General features: G+C 40.7%; 2 protein-coding genes across 2 annotated transcripts in view; one reads left to right on the top strand and one right to left on the bottom strand.

Annotated features, from left to right (window-relative positions):
* HECTD2 (HECT domain E3 ubiquitin protein ligase 2) overlaps window positions 1-11411 on the top strand; it is a 38279-nt gene extending 26868 nt beyond the window's left edge. Inside the window, exons 13-21 of the mRNA XM_081189601.1 lie at window positions 525-657; window positions 1562-1650; window positions 2078-2236; window positions 2892-2966; window positions 3848-3935; window positions 4126-4232; window positions 4919-5034; window positions 5136-5279; window positions 7331-11411. Coding sequence (XP_081045727.1) covers window positions 525-657; window positions 1562-1650; window positions 2078-2236; window positions 2892-2966; window positions 3848-3935; window positions 4126-4232; window positions 4919-5034; window positions 5136-5279; window positions 7331-7451 — 1032 coding nt within the window. The 3' untranslated portion in view covers window positions 7452-11411. The remainder of the gene's footprint in view (window positions 1-524; window positions 658-1561; window positions 1651-2077; window positions 2237-2891; window positions 2967-3847; window positions 3936-4125; window positions 4233-4918; window positions 5035-5135; window positions 5280-7330) is intronic.
* The window catches only part of ANKRD1 (ankyrin repeat domain 1), a 209111-nt gene that overhangs the window by 170328 nt on the left and 18988 nt on the right, over window positions 1-19795 (bottom strand). The window lies entirely within an intron of this gene.

Genomic DNA, 19795 nt, shown 5'->3' with positions numbered 1-19795 from the left:
AGAAATAGTACCTCGGGTTAAGAATTTTGCTTCAGGATGAGAACAAAAATCACGCGGCAGTGGTGCAGCAGCAGCAGGAGGCTCCATTAGCTAAAGTGGTGCTTCAGGTTAAGAACAGTTTCAGGTTAAGAACGGACCTCCGGAACAAATTAAGTACGTAACCAGAGATACCACTGTATTTCCATTTGGAGATTATATAGTCAACAAGAGAAACAACAAGAGAAACAATATGAAACAATATGTAAATGTACACATTCTATTCCTGCCTTCACTCTCTTACACTTCTAAGGAAAAACTATCACAATGCTGTTCCCATAGCATTCAGATATTATCAAAGGATTCAGCATAGGAAGAAAATGCAGTTCCACATTCATGGACTATTGATTCCTCAAAGACTAATAAGATGTGTGTATGATGTCTGAGTTAAATAATAAACTGATTTCACATGTTAAATAAAAGGCATAACATTAAAAGGTTTTGTTATGTTTCTTTTTACTAATTTATATATGTGTGCTTTTAAACAGCTGACAAGGAAAAGAGCAGATTTGAAAAAGAAATTGAAAGTTACATTTGTAGGAGAAGCTGGTCTTGACATGGGTGGCCTAACAAAAGAATGGTTTCTTCTTCTAATTCGACAAATTTTTCATCCAGACTATGGTGAGTGTTTAAACTGAAGCTCTTCTATCACTTTCACAAGTCAGACAAGAATTAAGAATTGCAAAGCGGAGAGGAATTTTATTTAAATTAACTCCTCAACTTTGTGCCAAGAATTCATTGGTACTAACTTACTCATCTGGGACCTCATAGATCTACGCTTCCAGTATGAACCAGCCTGCATACTTAGGCCCTGTTACATATTTCTCTACTGTGGAAAATGTGGAGGATGAAAATGCAGGAAAAACTATTTTCAGTGGTTGTAATGAAGCTATGGTATTCTGCAAGGTTCGCTTTTTCTTTATTAGTATTCCGATTATGAGTAAGAATGGTTTATTACAGAGGGAGTTGGAATCTATTGAATTATTGAGGGGTTTTTTTTTGGAAAAAATGTTCTTTTTTGTCATTCAGTTTATATTAATAATGTATAAACCTGTATAGCTTTTTTTTCTTTTATTAGATGTTGTTGACATTGTTGTTCTTTTTAATCATTTTGTAACCCATTTATGGACCTGTCTGGGTCAAAAAAGAGCTCTGATAGAAATTAAATTAGTATGTTGCTAATAGCTTCATGGTTTGTTAGATTTATGGCACTCTTTTTTCCATTTCAACTTACGGCTTAAATTTTCATAATGATGAAAAGTAATTATATGAAAGGGAAAGACAATATCTGAAATGGGCAGAGAAATTTGTTTTAAGGAATTTGCTTTCTAATGCCCTGACAACACAGTCAATGCAAGCAAACATTTGAATAAATTTGGAAGCAGAATCCGGTTAAAGGTGCATACTTCTAGGTCTATTTGAAATCAACAGGGCTTCAAGAATTCTAGATCATGGTAAGATCACACTCTATCTGGGGCACAAGTGATATAATTTTAATAAAGAAAATATTTGTTCTATTCTACAGGCATGTTTACATATCACAAGGACTCTCACTGTCATTGGTTTAGCAGCTTGAACTGTGATAATTACTCTGAATTCCGATTGGTTGGTGCTGTATCCTTTCCTGTCCACTAGAAGGTGCTATGTACACAGCGGATTAACCATGTCACAAATATTTGAACTTTTAAATGAATTGTTGTTTTTCCTTTCATAGCAAATCATTAAAGTTTTCTTATATTGTTTATGTACAGTGGGTGTTAACATATATTTTTGTGACTAAAGAACGAGAGAGAGAGAGAACAGCAGTTTGCTTCCAAAATACTCAGCTAAACCAGTTGTTGCTTACTTCAAATCAAATGGCAGATTGCAAGGCTGAATTTATTAAATAGCCATACTTTCTGTAGACTATACATTATATCTTATAATTTTGCATTCAGTTTTTACAAGTCCTCTTTAAATGTTTCTGTTCACACACAACTCAAACTGTACTGTGATACCTTATGACAAGAGTATGATTTTCAGCTTAACATCCAGCGCCTAGCTAATGGGACTAGCTGTCTATAACAGTATCACACTGGATATTCGATTTCCACTGTGCTGCTACAAAAAGCTACTTAGTCCTCCCATTGTACCAAGTGATCAGAATGCGCCTGTAGGAATTGGTAGCGTTACTATTGATGACCTATGTCGGGTAATGCCGGTAGGTATAAAACAATGCTTTAAAAGAACACTTGCAAATAGTAATTCTTGTGTTATTATTTTCTTGGGTTTCCCAAGCTTCCAGCCACAGTCTATATTCTTCAACACTGATTTTGACTGCATTTTCAGACTGCATTTACATAGTGGCAATACAGTTTATATTCTGCAAGCATAGACAAATTCCAGGTTGCTATTAGAAATTTCACACATTAAGGCTCATGTTATGATGCTAGGAAACATATACCAGTGGTGAGGGATGATATTTAAAACTACTGCTTGTGTCTTTTAGTAGCTTTATGCTTGTCACACATGGGCCATGTGACTTTTTAATCATAAGCTAAAGTTGCAATTTAGACTTCAGCCATGCTTGGAAGGTTTGCAGTTGAGAGCCAAATGACACCTTATTTGTGATATACCATTGATGTTCACTGTGAAAACAAGATGCAGGACTGGATGGGTCATTGGCCTGATCCGGCAGGCTCTCCTTAGGTTTTTAAGCTATTTGTGTTTTAAAGTGGAAAGCAGCAATTCATACATATAGTATACAGTATGATCCGTATGCGTTCCCAGTTGATCTGTACTTTTTGTGTTGAGATTTAGGTGAAAAGGAGGACATCTTATATACTACAAATGTTACATTTTTTTTCTGCTTGCAGGAATTGGCTCATGGGCTAAATGAACTTCTTTCCTATGAAGGGAATGTTGAAGAAGACTTTTATTCAACCTTCCAGGTATAATAGAAAAGCAATTATTATAAAATAGAAAAGGTAGCCTATGTCCTATTTCTAACAATATCAAAATTATACTGAAAATTAGCTTTACAAAATAGTTCTGAAAATTAGTAACTTCATGTAAAATAGACACCTGACATGTAAAATACCAGCATGTGCTTTTACAGCACTTGATCTTCATCATTCTTTCTTAATGGATAGCCGTATAGTGGGTTATATTCCTGCCCAGGAATAGCCAATTAATTTATTGTATCCCTCAGCAGCTTGGAATACATGGTCCTCCTGTCATCTGCATTCTGTTTATCTGCCTCTGTAACTCATGTGGTTACTGAAGCTCTTCCTTTCTCATTTTTCCCATTATGGCAGGGGACTGAGGTTTGGGATTGTGATAGCAGGTCAAAAGAAAGAAAGAAAATACATCCATTTTCCTTTTTTACAGTGGGCGCCCAAGTGAAGTGCAGTATTTGCCCTCTAGTGCTCAGGACATATACTATTCCCAGAAACAATGGGTGTTTCCCCTCAATCTTACTGATGAGCCATCCCAACCTTTCCTTAACTGGGATCCTGGTAGCGCTTTAATTGTGCAGTTATGTGTGCGCATTGAATGAAAGCCCCCACTAGGACTATTGTGTACATACAGCTGTTGTATGTATATATAGGGGTTTTTTAATTTCATACTCACCCCACCTTTCCTTCAAGGAGACAATGTACACAATACTCCCCTCCAAGCCTGCGTAGTAAGTTAGGCTGAGAGATATACTGAGTAGCCCCAAAACACCTGGTGAGCTTCATGACTGAATGATTATTCAAACCAGGATCTCCTAAGTCCTAGACTGGCACACTAACCACTGTAGCACACTGATGCTGTTATTTCTAATCAGGTATTTCAAGAAGAATTTGGAGTCATAAAATGTTACAACCTAAAGCCTGATGGTGATAAAATCGCAGTTACAAATCAGAATAGAAAAGGTAATTTGATTTCATAATTAAACTTGCGAATATTAAGGTGATTTTCTTAATTTTAGCTGGTTTGTAAAAACACACCAGGTTATAATATAGTAACTCTGCATATTTTTAGTGTGGTGCAGTTTAAGATACAGGGCAATAAATGTTAATAATTAATGTGTGGCAAAAGAAATGAAAACTCCTTTCTTTTCAGAGTACGTTCAACTTTATGTAGACTTCCTTCTCAACAAATCAATCTACAAACAGTTTGCAGCATTTTATTATGGATTTCATAGTGTCTGTGCTTCATATGCATTAATGGTAAGAATAAAAAGCAAAAAGTGTTTGGAAAATGTACTAAACAAAAGTTTGAAGAATTTATTATATTCTCTAGAGATTGTGTAATATGTGCATGGAGTTTGCCCATGAATAATAATGTAGAAATGATAAACTTGAAGTGCCTTGTGCCACAAAATACTAAGTAGTGAAGATATATAATGCCTTATGCTATTGAGTAATTACTAGTTAATAGTTTCAAGACATCAAAGCATCTAATATATGAAGAGGTTTTGTGAGCTCATTGAGTTTCCACATTGTTTCTGTAGCAGCAGACTTCCTCCCCCACACCTCTAAATTTCAACTCACTATAGAAGTCAGCGTAGATTCTACAGAATCATTCAGCTCAGACATAGAAAACCTATGCTAAATGGGTGCAATAAGCACCTCAGAAATAGGGCAGGATATATATGCAATAAATAGAAGGATCATTGTTGAATGGTCGACAATGTGCAGGTGCTTTTCTTTTTTCTTGCTTTGTACAGGAAAGTAATAGTGGGTTTAGTGACACCTTAGTAATATACCTTAACTCACAAGCTGATCAATTTGTTCAGTCAATCTGGACATGATTTAAGTTCATAACAATAAATGGGACTAAATTAATTTAAATCCACTGCTTAACTATTTAACTAGTTTGTGTGATCTAGTTTTCAAATTCAATAATTTGGCAGCTGCTTCGTCCTGAGGAGGTTGAAATTCTAGTTTGTGGAAGTCCTGAACTGGATATGCATTCTCTTCAGAAGCACACGCAATATGACGGTTACCAGAAAACTGATCTTACTGTCCGGTAGACATTTTCCCCCTTGATTCTTAATGCTAATTTCTACAGAATTCCAATAAAAACCAATTGTCAATGGGGACTGAAACTGGATTTTACGCCTATTGCAGGTATTTCTGGGAAGTAGTACTTGAATTTCCTCTTGAACTTCAAAAGAAGCTCCTGCATTTTGCTACAGGAAGTGACAGAGTACCTGTAGGAGGAATGGCCGACCTGAATTTCAAGATTTCAAAGAGTGAAGCATCCACAAATTGGTAACTTCTGTTTCCGTTTTCATTATTCTGACTTTAAATACATTGAGGGGCATATGGGAGCAAACCTTCTCATTGGTGGCCCTGCACTTGTGGAACTGTGTTCCTGTTTTTATTCTGATTATAATGGCTGTACTGGGTGGGCCATTGTTTTAATGTACTGGCAATTTTAATGTTATTGATTGTTTTAAATTGTGTATACATTATTATTTGCTTTAGTTTATATATTTTGGTTTACCATCTTGTGAGGAAATCATTCTGAAATGTGGAATATAAGTATCTTAAATAGATAACTTTGTTTCATTAATGTATCATTTTGTTATGTTAGTTGCATAGCTTTTTTAAAACCAGAGTTCCTTTATAATAAACTTATTCCCCCTAGATTTAAAGCTGTAAGCAAACACAATTGGTTTAACTCACGTAAGCCAAATAACCAGATAACCTTTTGAAGGTTGGCTTGCTGAAGACTATATCCTAACACTGTTTGTTTTAATAGGCCAGCTTTATAGGCCATAGTTTTCAGCTGACTTGTTCTGAAACTTAGCAGTTTATTTGAAACAGGATCCCATAATGCTAAGCTGAGATTCTACAAAAGTGACACTAAACTCTGCCGAAGTCCTCCCAGCTGTGTGGGAAGAGAAAGAAGAAGGAAATGTGCAAGTCCAATTCTTTGCTCAGGCTCATTCATGCTTGTCCATAGAGCACTAAAACAGGGTTGGGAAGCCTCTGACCCACAGGCCAAGTTAGGGCTGCCAGGCCTCCCTTTTGGCCTGTGAGGCCATTTTGGCCAAGCCATTCCCACCTGCCCTACAAGTGAAAACAGGTACAAACTTGGCTCAGTCAAAAGGGGTTTTTTGCAGGTACCATCAATCAGCCTGATTGTGAGTGCCTGCAAAGCCCAAAGGGCTTCATGAGATAGCACTTTGAAAGGGGGTTCTAAAGACCCCTGTGGCCATGATGATGTCAAATGACCTTTTTATTGCCATCAGGTGATTAAAAGGTGGGTGGCTCTGCCTGCCCATCAGTCTTGCCCACAACAGGTGGGAATGATAATGATCTGGACCGCTGGCCAAATCCAGTACCCCACCCCTGCACTAAACCTTGGCTTAGCATTACAGCCATTGGGAGAGTAGATGGATTGCATCAGAATGATGGCTTAGTACTGTGTTCCCACCTGCGGTCTAGGCTATTCCAGATTCCATACTCAGTGGCTATAAAGGTACAGTGGTCCCTCGGGTTACAGACGCTTCAGGTTACAGACTCCGCTAACCCAGAAATAGTGCTTCAGGTTAAGAACTTTGCTTCAGGATGAGAACAGAAAATGTGCTCCGGAGGCGCAGCAGCAGCAGGAGGCCCCATTAACTAAAGTGGTACCTCAGGTTAAGAACAGCTTCAGATTAAGAACGGACCTCCAGAACGAATTAAGTTCTTCACTTGAGGTACCATTGTACTTTACCCTGTGCTGCTTCATCGATTGGAGCTGAATTAGGAAATTTCTTAAACCAGGGGTAACCAAAAAGCGCACACACGGCCTGACAACTTCCCTAAGTCTGTCCAACTTTTTAACTCATTAAAAATAAGCATTTTCTTATCGTTTCTATCCCAAATTTGGCATAAACCATCCATACACTTACCTCTCCTACACTGGCAAGTTTCAAATAAGTGCATTGAACCATTTTCTAACTATAAACCATATAAAATATACCTCTCACCCTGTTTCTCATTATAATAGCAGAATGTGATTCAAGTGACACACCCTTAACATTGGGCTGCAGCTGTAATTGTGAGGCCCAGTTATATTGGCTTTCAGTTCCTCATGTGTGGCAGTCCCTTTGACTAGAATACCTGTTTCTTAATTTAAGTGCAGAGAGCTATTTTGTGTGAATTCCTTTCAGCAAAAACTAGTCCCTCTACTAAAAAGAATGGGATCTGACTCACTCCCAGCACTTAGATACATATTTGCACACATGGAACAGTGAATTGTAGCAACAGTTAAATTTAGCCAGTTGTTATTTCTTACTAAAAATGTGTATGTTCTCTCACAATATTTTTAGGTTACCTGTTGCCCACACTTGCTTCAATCAGCTCTGCCTGCCTCCTTACAAGACCAAAAAAGAGCTGAAACAGAAGCTGACAATTGGAATTTCAAATGCAGAAGGCTTTGGTTTAGAATAAGAACACTTGACAAGTATAGCCAATGTAGCACTCGCTTTCCTCTGACTGTGCCTTTAAAGCTTTTCGTTTTGCTTTTAATTCTGTAACAGTCTTACCTAGAACGGTGTAGAATTGTTTGTTTTTTAAAGAAAAAGTGCACTCTTTTCTGTATAGAAATATACTCTCTTTCTGGAAAACAATTTTGTACAGTATTCATGTTTATTTGTTTTTACAATACTCGATAGAGGAAAGACGTCAGGACTGTCAGATCTGAGGATGTATATATTTGCCTTCGTCTAAATGAAACTGTCTCATACTGTCTTCACAAAGGGAGGTGACTTAAGAAAGTCAGCCTCTGTCTCCTCAGGTTGTACAAGCTACAGGCAAAAGCTACAGACTACTTCACTGTTGGTTTAGCTTATGGATATTCCCCAGGGAAGTACAGCAAATAATATATATTTTAAAATACTTTTATATTGTAAGTCGCCTCAAGACTAATTTTAGTAGTAGGCATCTAAGAAACTAAATGGGGGGGGGGGGGAATCTTGATCAATTAAACCTGATGAAAAGTGATCTCCAAACAGTACGCACAATATAGCAGAGCTTATAGCTGCCATTGACCTGATGCATGTGGTGAGGCAAATAACAGTTTTAAGGTAGAGCAAATATAGTATTAATATATATTGTTAATATTTGGGCTTTCATTCTCAAGAAATGAACTGTTTTAAAAGCATGTAAATAATTGCCTGTAGGCCAATATGATTTTGATAGTGCAATATAAAGCTAAAGATTTATTTTTACAAATTTTAGGGTTTCCGATGTTATATATTAAGCCTTTACAGATTAACAGAGCTGATTGTACAGGAATGTAAAAGCTGCTGTTTTAAATTTATCTAGATTCTTGGACCAACTTTAAGTATAAAATCAATTGCATGATTGTGATATTAAGCTAGACAGTTTGGCTGTTAGTGTACTTTTGTAATTGTAATTTTAAGAAAAGGAAATTTAATGTATAATAGTACATTTGAATTTATTTGATGGTAAACAAGTCACCTCTCAAAGCAATGAAAGGTGTAATTTTGATATTTTAAAATTATACATCTTTTCATTAGGAATTTCATACTGTCTTTTACACAAGGTTTAAAATAAATTGAGCAAATTTTTATACAGTTGTGAATGTTATAAAATTGGATCAGATATTCTAGCTTTTATTTATCTCAATGCCACAAGAAATGGAAATGACAACTAGCCTAGATGTTGATAAAAACAGATTAGACAGACTTATCAATGACACATCTATCAATGGCTATGCTGTGAGAGATAAATGGATCCTCTGTTTCCATAGACACCATAGTGCTGATTACCAGCTGCTGCCAGATACTACTGGAAAAGAACTGTTGCCTTCATTTTTTGCAGGTATCTGGATAACAACTGTTGAAACCAGGATGCTGGACTTGATGGATATGTGGTTTGATCCAGCCATGTTTCTTCCTTCCCTTCTAGGAGAGATTTAGACCAGATAACCCTCAGTGAGCATATGGGGCTTCTCTGCATTCAGACTGCCTCATTTACGGTACATCCGTAGTAGGAAGTGAGCCCTTCTACATTAATTATATAAAAAAACTGGAGCTCTCTAGAGTGTTTGGTCCATGGAAAACTGATTCATTAGTACTACTTTAAAGTTAAAGGGTTCTCCCCCAAGCCCATATCCAATAAATGAAGCACTAATATTCGGCATTCCAGAAGCGTTTATCAACAACCATATAGGCTTCTAGGGACACAGTTAATATGACACTGGGGGAAGTTTTGAAAGGAACCAGCTCACAGGCCACATATCAGTTTTTTTTACTGTGAGTATGTAGCAGAGGACATGGACTGCTGCCCTGCCTAGTAGGCCAAAAGAGTCATACAGCTTCTGCTTGAGTTTCCTGGCTCCCTTCCAGTACCCACTTAAAAGCCAGTATATGTTGGTTTTAATTTGAGTCATTACCTCTCCTGGTGAGAGTGAAGAGCTAAAAGATACAGTACAAGGGAATGGCAAGGTCAGATATTTAAATGTTATAGCAGATCTCTATCCATTAAAAGTGCTGGTCTCGTGACTGTAACTGATGAACTCAATTTCAAAAAATGAAAGTCTTACAGAATAGACTGAATTTACCACAGACAATTCTGGAGCAGTGCCTTGGACAAACAGATTAAAGGGAATAATATGGGGAACATAAGCCAATCAGTAGCACATGAGTCTCTTAGTCTCAGGGTCATGGGCCTGAGCCCCACAGTGGGCAAAATATTCCTGCATTGCAGGGTGTTGGACTAGTTGATTCTTGTAGTCCCTTTCAATTCTGTGATTCTAGAGACAACTCCGCCATTAGGAAAAGGGGGGATTTTGAGTGTCATGAAAGGGCAGCAAAGAGTTAAATCTATTGTAAACTGTTGCTGCTATCAGCGAGGGTGAAGAGGGACTTTTGGGAGTGGAGGTTCTGCCTCTGGTGCCAAAATAATGTGCTTGGCCATGGATACAATGCATTGTCCAGTGAGATGGGAGGATTAGCTGCTCCAATTCAGACAGAAAGATCTCTTAGGCTAGCCCTGCTCATTTCAAGAATAAATGGAATCACTCCCTTTCTGGCAATTCTCTACTCACTGACTAAACACCAACCCTTGAATCAGGAAGCAAGACCTATTCATAAACCCCTATGCTCTAGATACGCCTTCAAATAGAATCCAGTCAAGTATTAATTTAATTCCAACTTGTTTATTATATTTGTATCCCATGCTTCCTCCAAGCAGCTGCACATTGTTCCTCTCAACTTCAGAACAAACTAGTGAAATAGGATGAGCAATTTTAATTAGCATTGCTGCTGAACACAGAACTTTGTTTATTCAATATGTCTAGTTAGCTGGAAGTTCAGAAATATTTCTTGAGGGTTCTTTCTTTACGAAAGGCTGGATAGGAATGGGTCAAAGCACCTCAGAGTTAGGGGAAACGCACTCCCCAAAGGCACAAAGAAAAATCACTGTGATATCCAAAAGGTTTTCTTGAAACTGACCTTTGGACTAAATCAAAACCATATGGACAAATAGTTTCCATGCCCGGGACAAAAAAATGTATATATATGTAAGTTTCAGCTATGAAGAATAAGTTCCATAACTGGCAGTGAGAGATACCCATCTATGCTAATGTTATTCGCTTGATGGATTATGACCACTGTCTAATTAGGGAAGAACCTAATATGAGAGAAAACAAGGCAACAAAAGAAAAGGAAGGGTGATAGAACAAGTACAGCGTAAGACACAGCTTAAATTAGAATTGTTTTGAGATTAATTCATTTTTAAAGAAATGAAAGCAAATCTACTTTATGCTTTGGTACTCTAATATTGTAAGGGGAGATGGTGCGTGAGTACAGAAGTCTAGAGCCCACCATGTCAAGGTGGAAAGTCACTGCCAAATGGACTGTTGTCACCCTGTCTATGCCCAATTGTTACTGCCTTTCCAGAGTTAAATGCCAGAAAACATTAGAATGGAAAATCTTTGGCGAAAGTTTCCATTCAATTTTAATGCAGGTTTCTCATTAGTTTGCTGCCCAGATTGAGAACTTGATTTGAAGGCTCTAAATCAATTTCTGGCTTCTCAAACCCTTCCTGAGCAGGTTAATTTTCCCAGATTTGCAAGCTGATACACAGGACATCTATTTGCTCTCAGGTTCTAGTTCATTCCTCCTGGGACTCCACCAGGAAGCCAGTAGGTTCCTGAGTGGCATATTCATTCTCAGAAGGCTGCAATCAAGTCCAGAGCTACCTGCTAATGTTTTGACAGTTCTGTTGCCACTCCACTGCTTCAAATATTCTGTATCAAAAACTGTATGTATTTCAAGAACTTTTCGGGCCTGTTAAACTATTTTAGGATGGGGGGAGGGGTGGAATAATCTATTTTCTATCAAATTAATTGAATAAAAGTACTCCACTGCTACACAGATACTATACTATGTTGCTGGTCTTGTCATTTATAATTAGCAGTCGTATAAAGAAACCACATATGCCTCCTGCTGTCATTCCACATCATTAGGGCTGATGACAAGAGGAATGTCACATTATTTCTGTCTATACATACATTAAAAATGTAAAATAGTCATCACTTCGCTTGTCCACAGACAGGTGGCACTGCAAACTACACTGTGACCAAAGGTGGGGATGGGTGGTCCAATCAAACCAAGAAGGGACAGCTTGAACTAGTTGCAACAGCGCCCCAGAAGCTGCCTTGCTCCCCGACTCTTGTGTGTGCTACCCTTGGGGCACATGCCCTTGGGATCCAGATCCCCAGGTTAGCTAGTGCTACTACTGACTACCTTTCTCCTTCTCTGGCCAACATGGGAATCTGTTGCTTCTGCCACCACCATCACCAATTAGGATGAAGAGTTGGCCCAAAAGGAGAAGTAGCTTGGAAAGGAAGAAGTTGATCAGAAGTGCTTATCCTCTGCTTCCTCCACCAATTAGACTGAAGAGCCAGCCTAGATAAGGTGTTGGTGGCAGCAGGAGCATGTCCCCAGGTGAGCTAGCCAGTACTTCTGGCCTTCTTCTGGTCCTGTTCCTCCAGCCAGACCAACTCTCCATCCTGCTTGGCTGTGGCAACATGAGGTGGAAAGGGAAATATCTAGTGGGTGGGGAATGTATGAAAAGCAACCTGGAACACAGCCCCTAATATCTATGTAAAAACACAAAGTTTCTTACATCAATTAAAATGACGATATAAAAACAGTATAACCATCTCAAATAAAAAGCATAGCAATATCAGCAAACTTGACAAGGTCGTGCACAGCAGATAGAGCACTGTTTCCCATTAAAACCACTCAGCCAGATGGGTGGGGTATAAATAAATTATTATTATTATTATTATTATTATTATTATTATTATTATTATTATTCCTAACTGTCTAGAGTAGAGAATGTTGACCACTGCTGGTCTTAGACATCAGAAGGTTGGGTGGTTTTTTTAACCCCATGAAATGCATCGGTTGCTTGAAAGTCTCAGCAACACCCAAGTCAAAATCATGTCACCTGGCTCCAGTCCTGAGTAATTCAAAACTTGGGTCAGCTTAACCCAGCTACTGTATTTTTTGCTCTATAAGGCTCACTTTTTCCCTCCTAAAAAGTAAGGGGAAATTTGTGTGCGTCTTATGGAGTGAATGCAGGCTGCACAGCTATCCCAGAAGCCAGAACAGCAAGAGGGATTGCTGCTTTCACTGCGCAGCAATCCCTCTTGCTGTTCTGGCTTCTGAGATTCAGAATATTTTTTCCCTTGTTTTCCTCCTCCAAAAACTAGGTGCGTCTTGTGGTCTGGTGCGTCTTATAGAGCGAAAAATACGGTAGATGCAAACTAGCGCTTGACTCTAGATTTTCACAGCAGGATGCTGGGTGTGTGGGGGTGTGTGAGAGAGAGAGCGAGAGAGAGAGACCATTGTAGATAGAAGAAGCCTTACATGGACATTCCCCGACCCCCTTTTAGCCCTATGCAACTTTAGAAAGTACAGAAGCTCATTGAAGATTTGGATGAGGCAACTGATAAATGACTGCCGTTCATATTTATATATTATCTGTTAGGATAAATTTGACATTGCCTTGTTCTGCGTCGCACAGCTGTGCATAGCAAGTATTTAAAACCCTTCTGCTGGAACGCCTTCCTGATCAACTCTGGCAAGTCTGTAGAGCTTCACCATTATCAGATGCCTAGGCTAATGCTGAAGGCATCCAGAGAATTTCTGTGAGCCCAGGGCATGGTTATCTTCCTATACCTCTAAGCCATGTCTCCTTATAGTTACAGTGCAAGTGAGCTCAAAACTGGGGCAGCGATTGCAGTTTGTCATGTCAACGACACTGAAGACCTTGTTAGCAATACTTCACAAATGTCAGATCCTAACACATGGGAGACTAACAGAGCTTATTTCTCACTGTATGCTAGATTTATCTAAATCTCAGAAGAATCCTACATCTCCTTTGATGATAGTTTATGTGATCTAAAATGCAATTGATTGGTGCACAAGGAATGATACTTTTTAAGGAAGCATCTGCCTTGCTCAGAAAAAGGTCAAATGCTTGGCTTGAAACGCACAATGCAGCCGGAGAACATTTTTCATTGTAAAGTGCGGGTCATGCCATCATGCAATTTGGCTCTCTCTGCACTAATAAATAGACCCACCAGAGGCACTGCTCCTTGAGAGTGCATTAGATTAGAGGATCCCAGTCTTGGAGAGTGAGGTTTGCATTTTCCGCTTGTAATTAAAGCAAGCCATGATATACTGACTCTCTGCTTTGAAGTTATATCTTAAGTGCTCTCAAAATTGCATCCAACATGGTGCCACTCTCCCATCAAATCCTTCCTCAAAAGCCATGTCTTCAACACCGGGTTTAGCTCAGCCTTTATTCCTCACCTACAGAAACAAAGCCTATGTATGTTTAGAGTTCTGCATATCCATCCTTACTCTTGCCTCTGCCTTTCCTGCAGTACCTTTCTTCATCACCTCTGCTGCCTCCCCCTCTGTCCAATTTTAGCACAAGAGTTTCTCAGGGCCATGTACCTAGATCAGTGCTTTTTTCTGGGGGGACACAGGGGTAAACATACCCCTAAAATATGTGTGAATCTTTGTACTTTTGTCCATTTCCTATATTTATTTTTCCCGATCTGAACTATAAAATGGTGGTTTTCTTGAGTCAAAATGACAGTACTCCTAAACATTTTTTTAAAAGAAAAAAAAGCACTGACTTAAGTAACAGCTACAGCCACTGCATGGAGTCCTTCCTTTGCATGAGCTGGAAATATATATTTTTTTGCTCAGAGAAATGTCTAACTGCTCAACGAAAAGATACGAACGATGAAATGATCTTTTCATCTCAGGCAAATGATATTGCACTATTCCTTTAAAATTAATTTTCTGTCTGCCAGTTAGGGTTGCCATGCCATTTCTCCTGGCATGGATAAACAGTGAGCAGATAAGAGTCTAGCCAGGAGCAGAAAGCAAACCAGAGCAGTCTTTACCAATCTGGTGCCCTCCGGATGTTTTGATCTACGACTCCCATCAGCTTTAGCCAACATGACCATGCTTGCAGGGATAGATGGGAGTTGTAGTAATCCAAAACATCTGAAGGGTACCAGGTTAGCAAATAGAGCATGTTCTCTATCTGTTTCTCTACCCATTCTGCCTCATTGCTCCCTGTGTCCAGGAAACTATCCATTGCAAAAGTCAAAACAAACCTGTCAGAAAAAGGTGGTGTCCTTGCTTTTACTTTCCTATTCCATTCATGAATTGTTTTAGTAACTTTCTAGAGGAAATGGATGCATCACACGCTTGCCAGGCTGATTCTTTGTGCATAGTGAAAACAGGTATGCCTCTTTCCCATTTGGACAATAAAAGGTTAATGTGTTGTTACCTGGACACTCCGTGTGGAGGTGATCACAAATCAAGTCAACATAAGATGTCATCAACTGCCACAAATGTCGAGGTAGCGACAACATACATCTGCTAATCCATCATGCAAAGAGAAGTACAGTATCGGCAAGATGTATCCTTAAACAGGCACAACACACCCTATAAACAGAGAACTAAATTTAAGGGGGCTGAAGTCCAGAGATTCCTTTGAGTTTAAAGAACTAATTTCATCCTTATAACATGAAAGTTACAGGGGAGATTGTAAAGCCCATGGGTTGGGTTACCAACTAAATGAGAGTGGAGGGTAAACCTGTCATCTTCTGCGCCCATAAAAGCAACATCACATGAAGCTTTTTATTGGCACAGCAATGAACATTATGACCCCCTAGCTCAGCTGAACAAGCAGTCATGAAAGGCACGAAAGCCATTGCAAAAGTTGGCAGCTTTAGCCCCAAGGTTGCCATTTGTCCTCTCTTTCACCTTTAACGGGACTGTGATATGCAGATTTCACACGCAGGTAAAACAGAGATGGGGAACCTGTGATCCCCTAGATGTTGCTGGACTACAGCTGCCACCTTCCTTGACCACTGCTAGGTTGATGGGAGCTGAAATCACACAGACTCACCACCTCCCTGAATAAAGGTAATCTGAGAACGGAGGGATGGTCCAAAAGCGTTCCCCTTGGCCAGGAGTGCGGGCAGTAATATAGGGCCCTGCACTTACCTTTTTGTTTGTTAACTGAGTTCAAAAAGATGTCATTCTGCTTATTTCTCCCCTCTTCCTATAAAACAGGTTGATTATGAGTCAGGTTGATTATTTTATACAAAAAGGGGGGGTGACCTTGTTGCTTTAAGTTTGGGGTTTTGTGTGTGCTTTTTTAAAATCAAAATACTTCTGACCAGAAAGCAGTTATCTCCAAATGTTGTCCATCAGGCAGGCAATAAATCAGTCCCTTCCCACCAACATAAAAAAATATGGCTCTCTACTCTTCCGGTAACTTCTCTTGCTTCATTTTTCCATTGACCCTGCTCTGCAATTACTATCTTCAAGCTGATGAAATCTCATTCTCTCCAGCAATGACAGTGTCGGGCTGTAACCTGGGTCACATTGACCCACACTCAAGCCATCTATTTCTGAAAGTACCGTATTTGGAATCCAAAAAACCTGACATTCTCCCCAGCTGTCCTCTTGAGAGGACTCCATGGTGCCTGATATTTAATAATGATCTCCTCTCCACCGCTCCCATCCAGCATTTTCTACAAGAATTGTATGGCAACTGCCAATATATGAGATTGCCAGTTCTTGATTAGTGTTATTTCTCCCATGAGACCTATGCTGGGATTCCTGTATGTATCCTGTTGATTACTGAAGCAGGACTGAGTTTAGCAGTAGCTGCCTTGCTGGCTTTGGATAAATAGTTCTATTAATATTTGTCCTTCCCATTTGCTGGATACCAAAGAAGGACAATGAGTGCTGTTAAAAATAAAAGTTTTGCATTGTTTCTTCCCCCACCAAGAGCACAACATCAACCTTTAATACCCTCTGATGAAAATAGGGACATCCCATTACTATTTAGACCCCACACATCTTACTGGGTTGCCCCAGCTACTCTGGGCAGCTTCCAACATATATAAAAACATAATAAAACATTAAAAAACTTCCCTATACAGGATTGCCTTCAGATGGCTTGGGGGTTGGATAACTCCATACCCTCCAACATTTCTCCAGTGAAAATAGGGACGTCCTAAGGAAACATTCCAGGATCAAATCAGAAACTGGGATGGCTTCTCTAAATCAGGGACGTCCCTGGAAAATAGGGACATTGGAAGGTCTGACCTTCACTGTCTGCCGACAATCATGTCTTTGAATTCAAGCAATTATTCCAGCCCAGATGTAGACTCTTAAGCATGGAAAGTCCTCCCGGTTTCCGAAACTGCAGCACAGATTCACTAAGGTTTTCAAATTGCAAAATGTGCTTTTAAAAAAGATTTGAGATATTAGCAGACTCCAGATTTCATACTTTCCATTCAAACCAAGGACTTGAATAAGGTTCCTGTAACTTTGAAAGGCCATAGATAGGGATGGGTGGTGGTAGAGCATCTGCTTTGCATACATACAGTGATGGTCCCATGCAAGGGACCTCTGCTACCTGCAGGTAAGGCTGGGGAAGACTCCCCCCCCCCCGCCAGACATCCTGGAGAACCACAGTCCAGTCAGTGCAGTCAGTACTGTACTAGCTGGACCAACAAGTCTGACTCAGTAGAAGGCAGCTTCATATTGTGAGATCACCTGTTAGAATTGTGTCCTCCTGAAACCCTGGCCTGCCTGGCAGCAAGTCAAGTGTGCCAAGTCCAAAGTTCAAGGGTCAGTCCACACAAGCAAAGGTCAGGAAACACAGTCCAGGGTCAATCCAAGTAGCCATCTCTGAAGTCCAGCAGTCAGGATGTAGTTCAGAGTCAAACCCAAAGCACGGTCCCATGGAGGTCCAAGAGCATCCAAGCCAAGGTCCATCAACATGGCAGGTGAACATGTGGGAATGTTGTAGCTACTAGAAGAGAATATATTGATTTAATAGTATCCTTCCTAAGTCACGCTTGTGAGTCAGCAGCAGAGTGCATTCCCCAATATATAGAAGGAAGTTGGTTGGTAGATTTGTTTGAATCTCTTCACCTAAGCAATCCAGTCTGACTTTGTTCAGATTGGGCTTTGTTCCTGGCAAGTCCCCTTTTACCCCTTCTAAAAAGAATAAAGACACTAGAACAGGGGTCTGCAACCTTTAAGACAAAAAGAGCCACTTGGACCCGTTTCCGAAGGAAAAAAACTGGGAGCCGCAAAACTCGTCATTATAAAAATAACTTTTTGGTCACTTTTTTATTATTTCTTTGTTTGACCCCTCAGAATTACTCCTCCTCATAGAAATAAACGTTAAATTAACAAGTTACCTTTTTGTGTGTGTGTGTTCTTCACTCCCCTTCAAAACAGTGACCAGCATACATGCCCCCTTTCAATGCAGTGACCAGCGTACATGCCCCTTACCATGTAGTGGGCGGGCGGGAAGGTGACGTCAGGACGGTGTGTGACTAACGCACGCACCGCCCCCATGCGACGTCACAGCCAGTACAGCGCCCGCCACAGTGGGGAATGTCGGGGTGTATAATGTGCCTCCTCTCCTCGCTAGTATCCGCCCTGGAGCCGCGGCAAAGGTGTAAAAGAGCCACATGCGGCTCCGGAGCTGCGGGTTGCAGACCCCTGCGCTAGAAGCTTCTTTTAAAAGTAATAAGAAGTTTACTCACATTCAGTTCACAGTTGGATCCCTGAAGGCAGGTTCAACTTAAGAGTTACAGTAAAGGGTTTGAGTTCATCCCATATGGGAAAGAGCCCATGTCTTGGTGGCTGAGAGCCAGCAGACAGCAAAATACATCAGTATCAAGGGAGCACGGCATCAAGAGGAAGAAGAGAAGGTGGCTTCGTGACCAGCCTATTTTAGGGGGTCTCCCAGGGTCACGCCCATCTACCTGGTCACATGCAGGGGGAGGAAGCTCCAGACCAGGTGTGACAGGAAGTCCTCCTGGATGGAGTCACACACACACACCCCACGTGTCCACTCTGGGCAAACAGGAAATGTTGTACTTGACTGCTTATGTTACATCCCACAGAACAGACAAGGCACCTCAGCTCTGCTGCCCTTTTGTACTTTGCCTGCTGACTGCAGCATCTGGGCTTGATGAGACATGAGACCCTCACCTGTTCCAAGTCTACTCCAGCTGAGGAATCACACCCCTCCTCCCAGAGCTAGTGAGCCCCACCTGGCCAGCTAGGGAGCTGGGTTGTGGGCCCTTGCCTGCCTCTGCCTCCTAGAGATCCCCTCCTGCTGCTCCCGACGCCTCAGAGCCCATCATGTTTGTGGAGACGGGGACCCTCTGGCTCAGGTGATGGGTCCTACTGCTCTGGATCCTGTGCAATGACCCTCTCACCATCCTCTGTCACCCTATGAGTAGTTCCATCCCTGTCCCCTGCTTGCCCCTGTGTGTCCCAGTCCGAGCTACACCCCTTGCTGAGATTCTCTTCCTCCTCTCCATCATCCTACCAGTTCATAACAGTCACCAAAGCTAGGGGTGAGGGGAGCCTGGCAGGGCCAGTGCAGCTCTTAATGAAGCCTGCTCAGTGTTCAGAACAGGGAACTGTAGACTAACTGGCAATGGTGTTTTTTTAAGTAACTACTGCAGTCATATTCCAACCATAACTGTTTCATGCCAGGTGTCAAAGAGCACTTCTAACATCACAAAGAGTCTTTGTTCAACTGCTAACATGCGGAGTATGAGAAGGAACAAAACTTTAGGTAAGATCCTCTTCCAGATGAGCTAGATTTCATGGAATGAGGTGGTTGAACGGTGGAGAGATGCTATTGCTTGGAGCGAATTACAGCTCTCTGAACTTGCCACCTGGCCCAGACGTAAGTCAGAAGCAATGGCACAACATTTGCACCAAAAAATGATTTCATTTCTGGCAAAAGAGTGCTCTTGTCCACCTCCATTATTCCCAGCCACTCTTCACCTACTGCAGCCCAAGGCAAATTACATGACTGTGGGAGAACGGAACAGGTGAAGCTGTGGCTGCATTTTCGCTTGCAATTTCCTACTTTTAAAGGGGAAAAACCTCTTGATCTGTAACGCGGCAACTGTAGCAGCAGGGGGGAGTCCGAGCATGTGGCGGGTGCTAGTGTACAGGGCAAGGCAGTAGTCACCAATGGCTTCTTTGGTTGTGTGGGACAGCCACCATAGGAAAGCCATTTTGAGCTTCTCTCTGAAAGGGTGGGGAAGTGTTTAAAACCTGGGGAAACAGAGGTTTTATAACCAAACTTCTTTATTAGTGCAAATTGATTTGGTCTTGACACACAATTATGAGATGTAATCAGCGTAATGGAAAGGTTTTAGAAGCATTGGC

The sequence above is a fragment of the Podarcis bocagei genome (genome assembly GCF_964188305.1).
Source record: "Podarcis bocagei genome assembly, chromosome: 4".
Classification (NCBI taxonomy): Eukaryota; Metazoa; Chordata; class Lepidosauria; order Squamata; family Lacertidae; genus Podarcis; species Podarcis bocagei.
Note: the sequence above shows the minus strand (reverse complement) of the source record. Positions and strands in the feature narration are given on the sequence as shown.